Source organism: Gadus chalcogrammus, chromosome 13 (genome assembly GCF_026213295.1).
Source record: "Gadus chalcogrammus isolate NIFS_2021 chromosome 13, NIFS_Gcha_1.0, whole genome shotgun sequence".
Lineage (NCBI taxonomy): Eukaryota > Metazoa > Chordata > Actinopteri > Gadiformes > Gadidae > Gadus > Gadus chalcogrammus.
Window position 1 is genome coordinate 2,672,011 of NC_079424.1, and position 14,383 is coordinate 2,686,393.

Here is a 14,383-nt window from a genome sequence, read left to right on the forward strand (position 1 = left end):
AGGACAATAAGTGCCTTTTTTTCTCCAAAGATTACATCCTGACTCGCCACTTTGGAGCATTTTTTAATACTACCTCTTGTTTTTTTTGTAAGTAAACAGAAACAAGCCAGATACAAGTATATTCTGTCATTGAAAAAGAGGATCCATCGCCGTGCGTCGTTCTCATAGACCCGCCACAGAGCTGTCGAGACCCCGGTCTCCCGGGCTCACACGGGGAAGAAATTGAGTATTTGTATTTTTATTTTTCCTTTGTGTGAGTTGTTTTACAAAAATACAATGATGGAGTTATACAGTCCAAATGTACATAAAAAGAAGATTGATTGTGTTGCCAATTTCGCCATATCATGTAGCCTTTCGTCTCATCCTGTTTTGTTACACAGTAGATAATCAGGTCGTGCCATATTTAACTGGTGTATTACAGTTTGGAAACGTCGTTCTATTTGCTAGCCGTACTATAAACCATCCTTCCATGCTCTTCCCCTGTGTTTAAAGGGCTGTTTTACAACCCGGTGCGAGACTTGCAATCCATTACAAGCCATTTTCAAAACAGACCCTTTAGTGATGTCACAAGTGGGAGTATCCACCCAGATGCATGCTGGTATGTTGACTAGATCAGCCTACCAGTTACAGACCCTTTAGTGACGTCACAAGTGGGAGTATCCACCCAGATGCATGCTGGTATGTCGACTAGATCAGCCTACCAGTTACAGACCCTTTAGTGACGTCACAAGTGGGAGTACTATCCACCCAGATGCATGCTGGTATATTGACTAGATCAGTTGGTTCGGTCCAACGGACAGGCTGATCGTTTATCTCCCATCATGCATCGGGGGGGAGTGGCTTGTAAAGGGGAGTCAACGCCACAACCGGTGGCAAAATAGGGCCCCTTTAACGACCCATCATGGAACGGTGGCTGGACAACAGACAACGAGCGTCATGATCTGCCTTATGACTTATGTAGCCTAACTAAGATTGTTTCTGTACTGTGATGTGTGTCCACGGATGCTAAAGGAATACGTTGTTACATAGGAGTATTTCGTGGGGACTTACATTCACGTTTTGTGATTAACTTAAACACAGCACGGAGACATCGTCCGCTCGATGTGATGAAATACTAAACAGACAAACAAACGAATAACGAATAGTGTGTGGCTTGAGTGCCACATACCGAGCCTTGAGGGACAAAAACCTTTTTATTTTTTACTAACATCTTTATACAAGTGCTTAATTTCAACGTGGGCGTATTCGAGACGGAGATAGTGTCTCTGTGCTGTGGCGTGTGACCATTGATTGTTATTTATATAGGGGTTGGAAACGTGTGGTTACTGGTGATGTATTTGTACTCTTCTGCAGATGTTAAAAGAATCACAGAGCTGATACCAAGGACAAAGGGCGGCCTCACTAGACACGCCATGATGTCTGGAGTGGGTGTGCTTGAATCTATATTTACTCTAGATATTTATTTATCTATATATAGACATACACTGTCTTTATATAGATGTATATATATATAAAGTATTTTAAAAAACTTCAATTTGACTTTCCGTGACGTACCGGTGTTTCAGAAGCATTACACAATAGCACTCTTATCAGTTTTCTAAATGTTTCTTTTATACAGACAATTTTTTATCAAAATTAATGTTTTTTTTGTTTTTCTGACTCCTGTTTTCTCTTGGACTTTCAGCGGTCGCCATATGCACCACTGAGAATAACGTGTGATCGTGTGGATGTTGATAAAGAATGAGGAGCTCTCTAATGTATCCTGTTCAGAAGGGTGTAGGCAGTTTGTTTTTCTCGTTTGTTAAATGGTGGTTTACTATTGTTTCGGTTATACCATTGTGCATTGCAATTTTATATTTTCTGTTATCTTCTAAATAGGGATTGTAATCAAACAAAATGTATCTAACAATAAAAGACGCATTTGGGGCCATTTGCCCCAGAATACATAATAAATGTGTTTTAAAATTTGTTTTGTCCACTTTATTTTCTGGATCACTCTACCTCAACCTTTTCTATGTATTCTAGAGCAGACATGCTAATAATATTTACTGTATTATTGAATATATGAATAGCAGAAGCTCACCAAACTCCTAATCAAGTTTTGGGCTATGCACACAATTTATATCTAAGGTCAATAAGATATTATCTCAAGACAGAGCTGTCTTGAGGAAAAGAGGGATAGGGTCTGCTTTGGCGTGTGACCATTGATTGTTATTTATAGTGAGGTTGGTAACGTTGGTAACTGGGGATGTGTTTGTTATGTTGTGCAGATGGTAAAATAATCAATGATAGCTTCCTGTCTGGAGCGGAAAGCAGTACACTTTATTGTCTTCTTAAGAACATGTTTACTAAAACGATGAGCATGTATACCGATATACTGGTATTGTTTGACAATTAAGCAATATTATTTGTATAATTGTATCTGTTTTTAGATAACTGGATTTGCAGGGTGCAGTCAAGGATTCAAGTATTTAAGTATTATCAAGTTGGATCATTGAACTTATTCCTTATTCTGATTAATTTATTCATTATTTTGATGACTGCATTGAAGCATTTTCTTCAGAGATCAGCACAAGTCGACACATGTGACTGTAACAGTGGAATGTGAGATGTCAGATGATTCAAGAAAAACAAAAATATATAAAGTAAAATAAATGTAATTCCCTAAATGAAGGTATGTTTTAAATCGAAGTAACAATCATTATTTTGAACGTTATTTCATTATTTTATTGATAAGCATTTCAACACCCGTTATCTGCGACACGTTTTTAATTCCAAAGCGAGACGTAATCTTCAATATGACTTCTGGTTTGAACATCTTTCCTTCAAAGTAAAATAGCTAATGTGAACCAATTGTAAAGAAACACCTTATACCATAGGTATCACGATGGGCTTCAATGATAATACCAACATGTGATATGTATACACATACATAATTTTTAAATAAGCATAAGCTTATTGTTAGAAATGTTGTTATGTTCGGAACTAAATTGTTTAAGAAATATTGGGTCATAATTGGACAGATCACCCAAACCGTGGGCTACAAGACTCAGGAAAGCCTTTAAGGTACTTGTATTAATTTGATATGTTATCAGTATTTGCTATTATCTTCTGTTATCATATTGCATTTTATTTTCGACTTTTATTGTGAAGGGAGAAGCCGTTCCCCTCTGGTCCGGCTCTGTCGGGTAACTTGACACTGCTTCCTGCAGTCTCTCCGTTTAACCAGCAGAAGGAAGTGTGTGTGAATGCGTGTGTGTTTGTGTGTGTGAAGTGTGAGAAACCAGCCTTCCTTGCAACACCTCTGACCTACCTCAGAACTGTCTCCCCCATATCGCAGTAGGGGGTCCGCCTAACCAAGCACCAACCTGTCTGGTGTTCAAGGTAAGCCCAATGCTTTCTCCTAAACACGGGAAGCAACCAACTAACTCTCTTAACTTACACTTCCTTTTTCTCATCTGACAGCCAAGGCAGCTTGTCAGCACAAGTATGTATCTCATGTTGTATTGTTTCACTGAAATGGACATCTCTAATGAGGAACTCGGTTAATTGCAAAGATCACCATTTATTTGTGTCATAGTAGATGGCGAATAAATCGCTGAACAGTCACGAATAAGTCATTCATGACTGGTGGAGGTGGAAATCTTGCATATCTTTAGTGCCTGCAGCATGTTGTGTTGTATTCACCGTGGTATATATTCGTTTATCTACTTTTATTTCAGATGGATTCAATAATGAGGTAACATCAGTCTAGTCTATTGGTGTAACGGTACCAATACAATTATAACAGTTACAATCTACTTGCCTGTCTAGTTTGTAAGTAAACATCCTTACATTTTTCATTGAAAAGTACCCTTAATGTATCCATTGTATCCGTCTGTTAACTGACCTTTAAATTAAGCTGCATAGGATAGAATCCACCGAAAAGATAAATTGCAACAACAAAAACAATTTGTTTTGCTTTCCTTTGTGAATTGCAACGAGGAATGCTTTGAACTGTGAGGTGCTTCACACAATGCAGCCAGCTCAACTCTGTTTGCTTTGTGTCCAAGTGCTCTTGGTTTTACCAAACCAATCCATTGTCCACCTCTCTTCGCCCCCTATTCGACCGAGGGTCAGCATTCTGCAGCTCACAGGAACCTTGTGTTTTTGTGACAGTCCCTAAAGAAATGAAGGTTATGTTAGGTTATGTTTGGGTCAGGCAGTTAGGACTGGACCAATCAGATTCATCCTGCTGGCTGTAAATGATATGCATTTGGCCATATGTCATGGCTGACCACGCAGTTATGCTGTGCAACAGATGTTGGCAATGACTAAGCATTGTCTAGACAAGCATTTACAAAAGCCACTAGAAATTAAAAAGAAAAAAGCTACACGGTATCTCATGGTGCAGTGCCAGTTCTCCTCAGTGTGGCCCATATAAGTCTCCCCTCTCAGTTATTTTTGTGTTGCCTTCCCGAAATCAGTCTAATAGCACCTAACCCTGAATATGTTTCCTATTCTAGTGAGTATCTTTACCATATTGAGTGACCACAGGTGGGTAGCAAGAATTGCTCCATGTGTAAGAGATTTCTTTCTCATGACAAACATAAAAAATGAGGAAGAGTTAAATGGTCTATGATTGTGCTATGATGTTATCACAGGAGCTCTGCCCTAGCTACTATAGATACATAAATTAGTTCAAATAAAGGTGACATTGGGGCCATAACATAGTTATATTAGTATTTATTATTTTATTTAGCAAGGCAACCGACTTTTATCCTGTCTGACCAACAGTGAGTTCAGACACGTGCCACTAATAAGGAGCAGGTTAGGGTTAGCCCCTGCTCAAGGATGCCTAGAGAAGAGGCAGCAGATACTGGGGGATTGAACCCAGGACCCTTGAAGTCAAGCACCCTAGTAGCCACCGTAGTGCTCTCGACCCTCCAGCCCATCGTCTGTATGAACCTGGTTGTCCGCTGAGCGGCCATCATGGGCGACCACCATCACCGAACTCAGGAGCTCTGCCTCCTCATTCTTATCTAATCTTTGTATGCAACTCATGCAGTGCTTCCTTATCTGACCGCTATCTAAATATGGTGAAAGAACACTGTGTTTTTTTTTTCGGAGACACGGTAGGTTTAAAGAGGGTTTGATGAGTGACTTAATGGAACACACAGTTATTACAGCTGGGTTTAACCAGTCCAATGAGAATAGCTTGTGACGCACTCCTAATCTTGTAGGCCAATGTTCGTAGAAAAGCAGGTCATCAGCATAAACAGCTGTATCCCCCCCCCCCCCCCCCCCCCTTTGGGATCACTCAAACACTAAAGTCAACATCTTCTTCTCTCGTTCTCTTCCTAACTTTAGTTTGTACTCTGTTGCCCGGCAACCAGCCCCAGCAGCCCAGCCTTGGCCATTGCTCCTAGGAACCAGCCCATCTCCTGGTGATCCCCCAGCCCAGCTGCCATGTCGACTCCCGATCCAGTCCATCCCACTTCGGTCCGCCTCCGGGTCTTCTCCCTCAACTGCTGGTCAGTGATCTTAGCTGTTGCTGTTGCTGTTGTTGTTGTTGTTGTTGTTATTGTTGTGGCAGTCGCCCTGCATGGCTGACACCGCCATCGCTGTGTGAATGTGTGGATGAATGGGTGAATGTTAGGCAGTATTGTAAAGCGCTTTGAGGAGCCACTGGTTAGCTCTGCATAAATGCAGTCCATCATGTTGTTGCGCTGTGTGACTTCGCACTGAGGTGATTATGTGTGTGGTTTTCTGTGTTTTGATGAAAGGGGGATTCGCTACCTGAGCAAACACTGTGCTCAGCGCTACACCATGATCGGAGACCTGCTGGCCAAGGAGCAGTATGACGTGGTGCTACTCCAGGAGGTCGGTGGTGTGCCATGTGTAGTGTCATTCACACACCCTCACACACGCCCTCTCACTCACTCACTCACTCTCTCACCCGCTCGCTCGCTCACTCACTCCTTGATTCATTGTGTTTGTCTTGTTAAATGTGGACCCCAGGAAGAGTAGCTGTTGCCAAGTGTAACGAATAATGAGGATCCTAATAAACTAAACTAAAGTAAACTCACCCACTCTCGCTTCCTCCCTTACACCCTTGCCTACTCTCTCACTCTCTCTTACTCACTCTTTCTCTCACCCACCCGACCAATCATTTACTCCCTCTCACCCTATTCGGTAATTTAGCACAATATTTAGACATAAAGCAAACAGTTTAGACACTGTTATCCGAAGGGACTTCCAGTGAACTTTATATAGATGTGGTTCGAGAGAGAGGGCTCTGTTCTGCTTAGCAGGCTAGCTCCCTGTTGACTCCACTCACAACCGAAGAGGTGACCTCTGTCCATCGTCTCATTGGTTTAGATAATGACAACAAACAACTTTTATATGGTTGTACCCAAAACGATCGCAGGCTAGTTCAAACTGTCCCGTTTTTAAATTGAAATAGGCCAAATAACCTATTTATTTAGGCTGACTTACACACATGAAAGTGCGTTCAGTCAGACATTAGAGCGGCGATGGTTGGCCCAGCCCTTATCTTGCCCACTAAATGCCGAGCCGAGGGGTCTAGCCGAACCCCGGAGAGAGGGCGCTAGGGTTTGATGGCCATGGGGTGTAGTTTAGATTCGCTCTGCAGCGGCCTGCCACAGGAAACCACGGGAAATTAAACCTGAAACACACTGCATTAACATCGTTTTTATGCCTAATGCGATTTGAGTCATGTTCAAAGTATTTCACTACAGTAGGCTTTATATTACTAGAGCTAATGTGAATTGAGGCTTGTTCAAAGTATTCCACTACAGTAAGCTTTATGTTAAACTAGAGCTTCACTTTTCTTAAAAAAATCAAATGCTATTATTTATTTATTTTTACGCTATACATATATAAAGTCTAACATGAGCTGGCTTCAGCTAGTCTCAGAGAGCCTTTCATGGTGCCGTAGCCCTTGTGCAAACGAAGCAAAGAGGCTGAGACTAGGCAACAATAACATCCAAACCAAGCGCTCCAACAGCTGGTTCCTCATCACGTTCTCATGGTGCCAAACCCATGCTAACCTGCTCCTTGAATCATGGCCCAGATCGTGGTTAGGGCCCCTGGCTCTACCGATCCTACAGGGAGAGGCAGACATTGGGGATTGACGCCAGAGCCTTTTGACTGAGAGTCAAAACCCCAACCACTAGACTGTCCTACGCACACATGCACATGCACGCATGCACACACACACCAATACACAGTTAAACACACACTTGAGTGAAGGATCAAATCAAGAGAAATAACATAATTATAAAGTAATAAACACAAATCATGCAAATAAACCTTGAGTTATTAAAACGGTCAGGTTAATGTGCTGATGAGAGGTTTATCGTGATCCTTATCAGCCTTGTTGCCGACTATGCTTCTCTCTCTCAGGTTTGGAGTGAGAAAGACTTTGATGCTTTGAGAAAGAAGCTGGCCAGCAGCCTACCGTACGGCCATTACTTCAAAAGGTATGCTATCCCTCAACTATTGAATCCCACTCAGTGACGTTTGTCTGTTATGCGGTTTACACTAAGACTGACTAGATATCATTGTGTGAGAAGATGTATTGAAGGCAGCAGATCTTTGCAGATTACTTCAAAAGGTTTGCCATCCCTTAACTATTGAATACCGCTTTGAGATGTTTGTCTGTAATGCTGTAAGACTGACTTGATATCAGTGTGTGATAAGATGTATAGCAGGCTGCAGATCTTTTGAAACGTTGAAGGCCATTGCTTCTCTGATCTCCATTCTGAGCCGCATGGCCAGGATTAATCAAATGCCATTCCCTGCTAATCCCTTGAGCTTCTTCGACTTCACACACAGTTAAATGGGAAAAGTAAAAAACTGACAAAGTTTGAACAACTTTCCAAGGTCATCCATCCACAGAAACGTTATGCTAATGACCTGCAATACAGATGAGGGAGGTTCTCTATTTATATTGTTTGGTTATGATGTTCGATTCCCACCCGAAACCGGGTTTGATCAGTCTACCTGCAAAGCGTCCTTAAAAAGGATGCATTAACCCTTATATATCTGCTCCTTCATGATCCGTGTCAGAATGAACATAGTTAATCAATCCATTTAGTTAATAAATAAATGATCAGAATGAAGGCATCGTTCCTCTAGCTCTACAGCTGGTTCACATGAAGTCTGATGGAAGTCCTGCCCCTTATGCCCTCTCTCCCTGTCCCCTTTCCCCCAGCGGAGTCATCGGGAGCGGGCTGGCCATCTTCTCCAAGCACCGGATCCAGGACACCTTCCGATACCGCTACTCTCTGAACGGATACCCCTACATGGTGAGGCCTCGGGGTGGTAAAGGGAGCGCAATGGATCCAATGCATAATTCACAGCAGAGAGAGACTCCCAGGCTTTAAAGTCACAGTGTGTGTTTGAAACCCGTTCAAGTTAGTAGGCTGGAGACTTCCAGAAGAAACAGCTCAATAACAGAGTTCGGTGCACTCTTTTTCTGGCTGTGAAACTGTCATGCTAACTAGCGTAGCTCGGCTGGCTGGGTGGCGTGAGTGGGAGGGGCTTAGGGAGGGTCGACAGTTTGATTCTGTGAAACAAAGAGAGAGACACAGGCTTGGCTGTATTTGTATTTGTAGAATACATCAGTAATATAATGTGATTCTTCTTATTATTGATGGGGTCACTATTGCTTAGCATTGACAGATATGTCATGGTTATTTTAAGATAAGAGCCATTTTAAACGTCACACATTGTGAATTTAGGTTGTAAAATGACGTCTACTATTTGATCAGGGAAATATGCTGGGCGCCTACACAAAGACTGCTGTTTTCTCGTATCTTCTGTTGAAGGCGTGTTTGGGTCGAGCTTTGCTCTAAACAAACATGAGGGGAAAATGTTAGACGTCTTTATTGTGCTGGCAACATGTAAAACAATCCTCATTTACTCATGTTTGACAGATGTTATCCTGGACTTTGTTTGCAAAACGAATAGGCAGATAACCATGCAAACTTGCAAAGGTTTGTGCAGGTTTAAGGAAGTTCATCTTACATTTCATGTGCGGTTTTGTTTCATAATATCTCTTGCGCAAGTCTGTGGTCAAGCTGTTGTTTATAAGTTATATTTCTTTATTTCTTTGTAATTTTTTTGGGCTTATAGCGTAGGCGAAAATAAAATGAATTTGTTTTTATGAACCAGACACTGGAGAGGGACAGCAAAATGGGTTAAAAGAGAGAGGGAATCATAAAAACCACAGTAGAGTTTTGCAATTGGTTCTATGAAAATCGTTACTGTACTGCCGAGGATATATAGTCTCACCTTTTCTGACAAATGTGCTTATTGTAAATCGCTTTGGATAAAAGCGTCTGTTAATGCCGTAAATGTAAATGTCAATGGAGCAGAGGTCAGACTCGACTCATCCGTCACCATGACCCCGATGGCTCGTGGTTAGGCACCCAGCCGGTGGGGCGACTGACCCGTGTGTACCGGTGTTGTTTGCCGTCCGTCCTGCAGCTCAACCACGGGGACTGGTTCGGGGGCAAGGCGGTGGGCATGGCCGTGCTGAACATCGGCAACACCACGGCGCACTTCTACGTCACGCACGTAAGTCTTCACGTCCGCCATGTCCGTTTAGCCCCCAGATCGCTGCTACCGTTCCCACGGGGTTCAGGGACCCCTACGTGCCCTGGGTTAGACTGAGGTCACCTCCCGCCTGTCTCACCAACAATCACACCCACGCCGCAACCCTGGAGGCCGGCATTGTCATGGTTACAGGATTTAACGAGGGAGGGGGGGGGGGAAATGATAACAGAAGAAGAGGAGACTGGAGACTGCTATCAGTTGTCCGCTGAACTCACTGAGCCGTCTGAGATACCTCTCTACGCTCCTGGTGTTACCAATCAGTGGACATGAAAGATCCTGTACAGAGTAACGTGAGCCCTGTTTTGCCTTTGGCGGTATCGTCTTGGAAATCGCTCAAGGATCGTTCCACTGATGTGGGTGCCAGCCACCACCCATTTACCGATCAACATAAAGGGGGGAGGATTTGATTGGAGGGAGCGACCACAACGCTCTAGACATGCAAATGATCCCTGTGTTTGCAGACTCGTAAAATATGTGGATGTAGACACTTGTTATCGGTGAGTCAGAGGGTGATCTTCTCTCAGCAGATGCCAGGCGTGAGAAGTTATTCTCACGCTTATTGACTTTCTCTCTTTTGATATTTCTTAACATGTGAGAGCAAAGCCCCCTGAATAACACGTTTAAAAAGCTCTCAGCCCCATGTGGCTCTATTATTAACCCGATAATGGAGCTGCAGAATTAAGCTTCAAACATCAGTCTTCAGCCTGTGCCCACACGCAACACAGCGGGGTCAATAGAGCAGACTCACAACTGTTTTAATAACGACACCAGGGATCTGTCCGCAGCTCAGAGATGTTTAACTCTGAATGAGGGCACACCGCTTTTACCTTGGAGTGATCCTGCTATTAAAACATGAAATGTAAGAGGTGATTAAAACATGTTGTTTCCGAGATCCATCCCCTCCACGATGGAGATACTGGCATTGCTTCTCAGGCTGCACAAAATATTCAAATTATCATCATGCTTGTTCTTGTGGGAACCGATGATATTCATGCAGAGCCCCCCACAAGCGGCCCTATTTAAAGTGTCTCCCCCCGCCCCCCATCACTGGCCCTGTGCTCCATTCCATTCCTCCCTGACAAACTCCCAGTCCATCACCAGCAGAAGAAGGGCGTCCCACCACGCCTCCAGTCCAACCTTCTCCGTCTGAGTCCCCCAGACGAGGCAGCAGCACATTCCTCCCCTGGCTCCAGTCTTCCAGATCTGCCTGGGCTCTAGCAGGCCGCCACGTAGAGCAGGGGTGACTGGTACAGCAAAGCTCCCGTCCCTCCCACCTAGCTTTATGTCCCTTTAAGTGCCCTTCCCTGTCACTCACCCTCCGCGGACATCCTTTTATTGCATCCCGTGATGTCCGCGTTTGGACACCCACCTTGTTGTGTGTTTGTTTGTCGAGCCCCATGGGCTTCAGGCCGTCCAGCCGTCACGTGTTTGGAGAATAAAGAACGATCCCTTGATCAGCAACTTTGGATGAATGGGTTTTCTAAATTTTATTTAAACTTTTTTTACCCCAAAAACTATAAGCTTTAATCTTCTCCTCTTGCATTTTCTATGGTCACATTTGTTGTGTTTTGATACTTACTGTAATTTTGTTTTGTATTGAAAGGAGCTATACAAAGTGGCTGGGATCACTGTTGGGTTAATTGTTTTGTGTGTGTGTCTGTGTGTGTGTGTGTGTGTGCGCAGCTGCATGCAGAGTACAGCCGGGAGAAGGACTCCTACCTGCCCCACCGTGTGGTTCAGGCCTGGGAGCTGCAGCACTTCATCCGGTACTGAACCTTTTAATAATTGAAACACATGACGCCGACTGGGTTCGCACACTGCACAGTGCACACACAGGGGAGACCACGCAGTGGGCGGGCGGTCCCAGCATCAAACCTGCTCCTTCATGACGTGTGTCTGAAGTCACTCAACCCGCCAGCTGAGCCCAAAACATGGCAGTGCGCACGTTAAACCAGCCCTCATTCTTTATGTTGTGCGACAAACATGCCTCCTCCTTAAATGATCTAAGATAAATAATCACTGAAAGTCCCTTTAGATCAGGGGTCACCAACACAGTGCCCGCGGGCACCATGGCGCCCGCAAGGACCACATGAGGCGCCCGCAGGCCTGTTCTAAAAACAGCACTACTCATTCTTGAACAACTCTTTCCCACCTTTTTTAAGTCATTGTTGATAGTAATTGTGAGAAACCCTTAACATGACTTAATTAATTAACATGTCTTCACATAGATGAGTATCATTAATCATCAATAGTAATATATAACTAAAGGCAAACTGGGCAAATTTGTTATTTCAGAAGAGTGTATAGAACTGGGTGCCCTTCGTATGACTCGGTACGCATGAAGGAGCTCTCAGGTTCATAAAGGTTGGTGACCCCTGCTTTAGATGAAGGCGTCCATTTCTAAATACTGGAACACTGGAATTTAATTTCCAGTGATGTTTGTCGGTTTGAAAGAGTAAATAAATTAGGTTTTTTGCCATGCGTATTGTATCGTTCTATTGTTTAAATCACCTAAAGCGAGGCTCGACGGCGTTCCCGTGATCACGCCGTGCGTGGTGTTGGTGTGTGATGCTGTCAGAAGCCGTTAGTGAGGCCTGTGTCTGCTGCCCCCCCTCAGCTACACCTCGGCCGAGGCAGACCTGGTGGTCCTGGCGGGGGACTTCAACATGCACCCCATGGACCTGGGGAACCGGCTGCTGAGGACCTACGCAGACCTGAGGGACGCCTACGTGGAGACCCCCAAGTTTGACGTCAGTGATGATGATGACGATGATGATGATGATGATGTTAATAACTGTTAGTAGGTAATTGATAGTCAAAAGTATGCACTGTTATTCCCGTGCCCTAGGGGGCGCTCTACGGCACCTGTTAGTGTAACTAAGTTGATGAGGATAACAACATCTCGACCTGTGTTCTTGTGTCACTCCGTTACTTACAAGTTATCCTTATATTATCTAACATAATAATGTCGATAATACACTTGCTTTTTCAACACACCTTTTTATTTTATATACGGATTCATAAAAGGTTTTCCATCCGTCCTGCAGGGATGTGAAGACGGGGGCACGATGATCGCAGAGAACCCCAACAACGACATGGTCCCCCCGGAGAAGGGCATCAGGATAGACTACATCCTGTTCAAGGTGACCTCATGGATTCTGTTTCCTGCTCGCACAGCAAAAATCGATTTCTGGTCTAAAATTATCAAAACTCAAGCCATGGGCTGGACGCATTTATCCCAAGCACCTTTCAGTATCATGCGCGCATACATTCGCCCCAACACTGCCAGTGTTAATGCCTTGCTCTGCCAGTTTAACTACACAGGGATTCAAACTCGTAACTCTGCCAGTGTTAATGCCTTGCTCTGCCAGATTAGCTACAAAGGGCTACAAACCCTTAACCCTGGTAGGGGCCTTAATCTACCAGTTGAGAGACACAGGGAATCAACCTCCTAACCCTGGCTTTGTTAAATTAAAGCCAGGGTTTACCAGTTTAGCTACACAGGGATTCAACCCCCTTACCTTTGCCGTGTTGATGCCTTGCTCTACCACGCGAGGCAACCTCTCCAGTGTATCGTCCCCTTATGCTGTGGGCTCCGGTCTTGGTGTCCAGGGTTCCTCCCGGCTGGAGCTCCACTGTGAGTCCATGTCCACCACCAAGGGCAGCGTCCCGGACCACGCCTTCCCCTACTCGGACCACGAGGCCCTGACCGCTGAGCTGAGGCTGGACCGGGTCGCCCAGGACGGGGTCTCCCAGGACGGGTCCAAGGGAATGGGCCCACTGTCCAGGGGGTCAGACCCCACCGCAGGTACTTCTAGCGGCAGGGCTAGCCTAGCGGCAGGGCTAGCCTAGTGTTATGGTAAGCGTAGCGGTAGGGCAAGCGTAGCGGTAGGGCTAGCGTAGGTTAACGGTAGGGCTAGCATAGCGATAGGGCTAGCATAGCGGTAGGGCTAGCATAGCAAAAGGGATAGCCTTATGGTAGGGCTAGGCTAGCGGTTGGGCTAGCGTAGGTTAGCGGTTGGGCTAGCCTAGCGGTAGGGCTAGCCTAGCGGTAGGGCTAGCGTAGCAGTAGGGCTAGCGTAGCGTAGCAGTAGGGCTAGCGTAGCATAGCGGTAGGGCTAGCCTAGCAAAAGGGATAGCCTTGCGGTAGGGCTAGCCTAGCGGTAGGGCTAGCATAGCGAGATTTAAAGGCTGTTCAGAATAGCATAAGGCCCGCTGTGAGCCCATCAGGAGTCCTCCACGCTGTCCAAACCGCTAACCTCCACCTTCTCCTCTCCGCCCGTCTCTCCCCTCCTCCCCGCAGGCAAGCTGGCGGAGCTGGTGGACATCGTGACGGAGGCGCGCACGGAAGTGAAGGTGGGGCTGCACTGCGCGCAGGGCATGTGCTACACGGCCGCCCGCACCGGGGTCATGGGGCTGGTGCTGCTGCTGCTGGAGCTAGCCATCGCCGCCGTGCCCTGGCTGGCCCTAGGGGCCCCGGGGCCCTTCCCCAGCGTCTCCTTCTACCTGCTGGGGGCGCTGTGCTTCCTCATCCTGCTCACCACCGCCCTGCTGTACCTCTTCTACACCATGGAGATCAAGAGCCTGCAGGAAGCCGAGGACCAGATGAGGCAGGCCGTGGGCTGCCTGCAGGAGAGGCTCCGGGGCTTCCCCCTAGCCTCGCCGGGGCCCCCGAGGCCGGGGCCCCCGGGGAAGGAGAGGAGGCCGGGCGGTGTGGGGCCGGAGGAGTGAGGGGGGGGATGCGGAGAGGGGCCCCGGG

The 14,383-nt window shown here is 45.7% G+C and overlaps 2 protein-coding genes across 3 annotated transcripts in view; both read left to right on the forward strand.

Moving 5' to 3' along the window:
- The window catches only part of LOC130402026 (transcriptional enhancer factor TEF-5-like), a 13,129-nt gene extending 10,854 nt beyond the window's left edge, over positions 1-2,275 (forward strand). Inside the window, exon 10 of the mRNA XM_056606110.1 lies at positions 1-2,275. This exon is cut by the window's left edge and continues 632 nt beyond it. The gene's annotated coding sequence lies outside the window, so the exon portion shown is untranslated.
- Positions 2,276-3,171: 896 nt separating this feature from the next.
- On the forward strand, positions 3,172-14,370 carry LOC130402065 (sphingomyelin phosphodiesterase 2-like). Of its 2 annotated transcripts, none has more exons than XM_056606160.1 (11): positions 3,172-3,384; positions 5,376-5,513; positions 5,766-5,862; positions 7,408-7,484; positions 8,219-8,312; positions 9,496-9,585; positions 11,308-11,390; positions 12,242-12,374; positions 12,672-12,767; positions 13,237-13,432; positions 13,928-14,370. In XM_056606160.1, exons 2-11 carry the CDS (start codon positions 5,449-5,451, stop codon positions 14,353-14,355), a joined length of 1,359 nt encoding a protein of 452 aa, XP_056462135.1. In that variant the 5' UTR covers positions 3,172-3,384; positions 5,376-5,448; the 3' UTR covers positions 14,356-14,370. The 2 variants fall into 2 exon arrangements, with proteins under 2 accessions (XP_056462135.1, XP_056462134.1); XM_056606159.1 differs by having other exon boundaries at positions 3,173-3,384; positions 5,350-5,513.
- Positions 14,371-14,383: the final 13 nt, after the last annotated feature.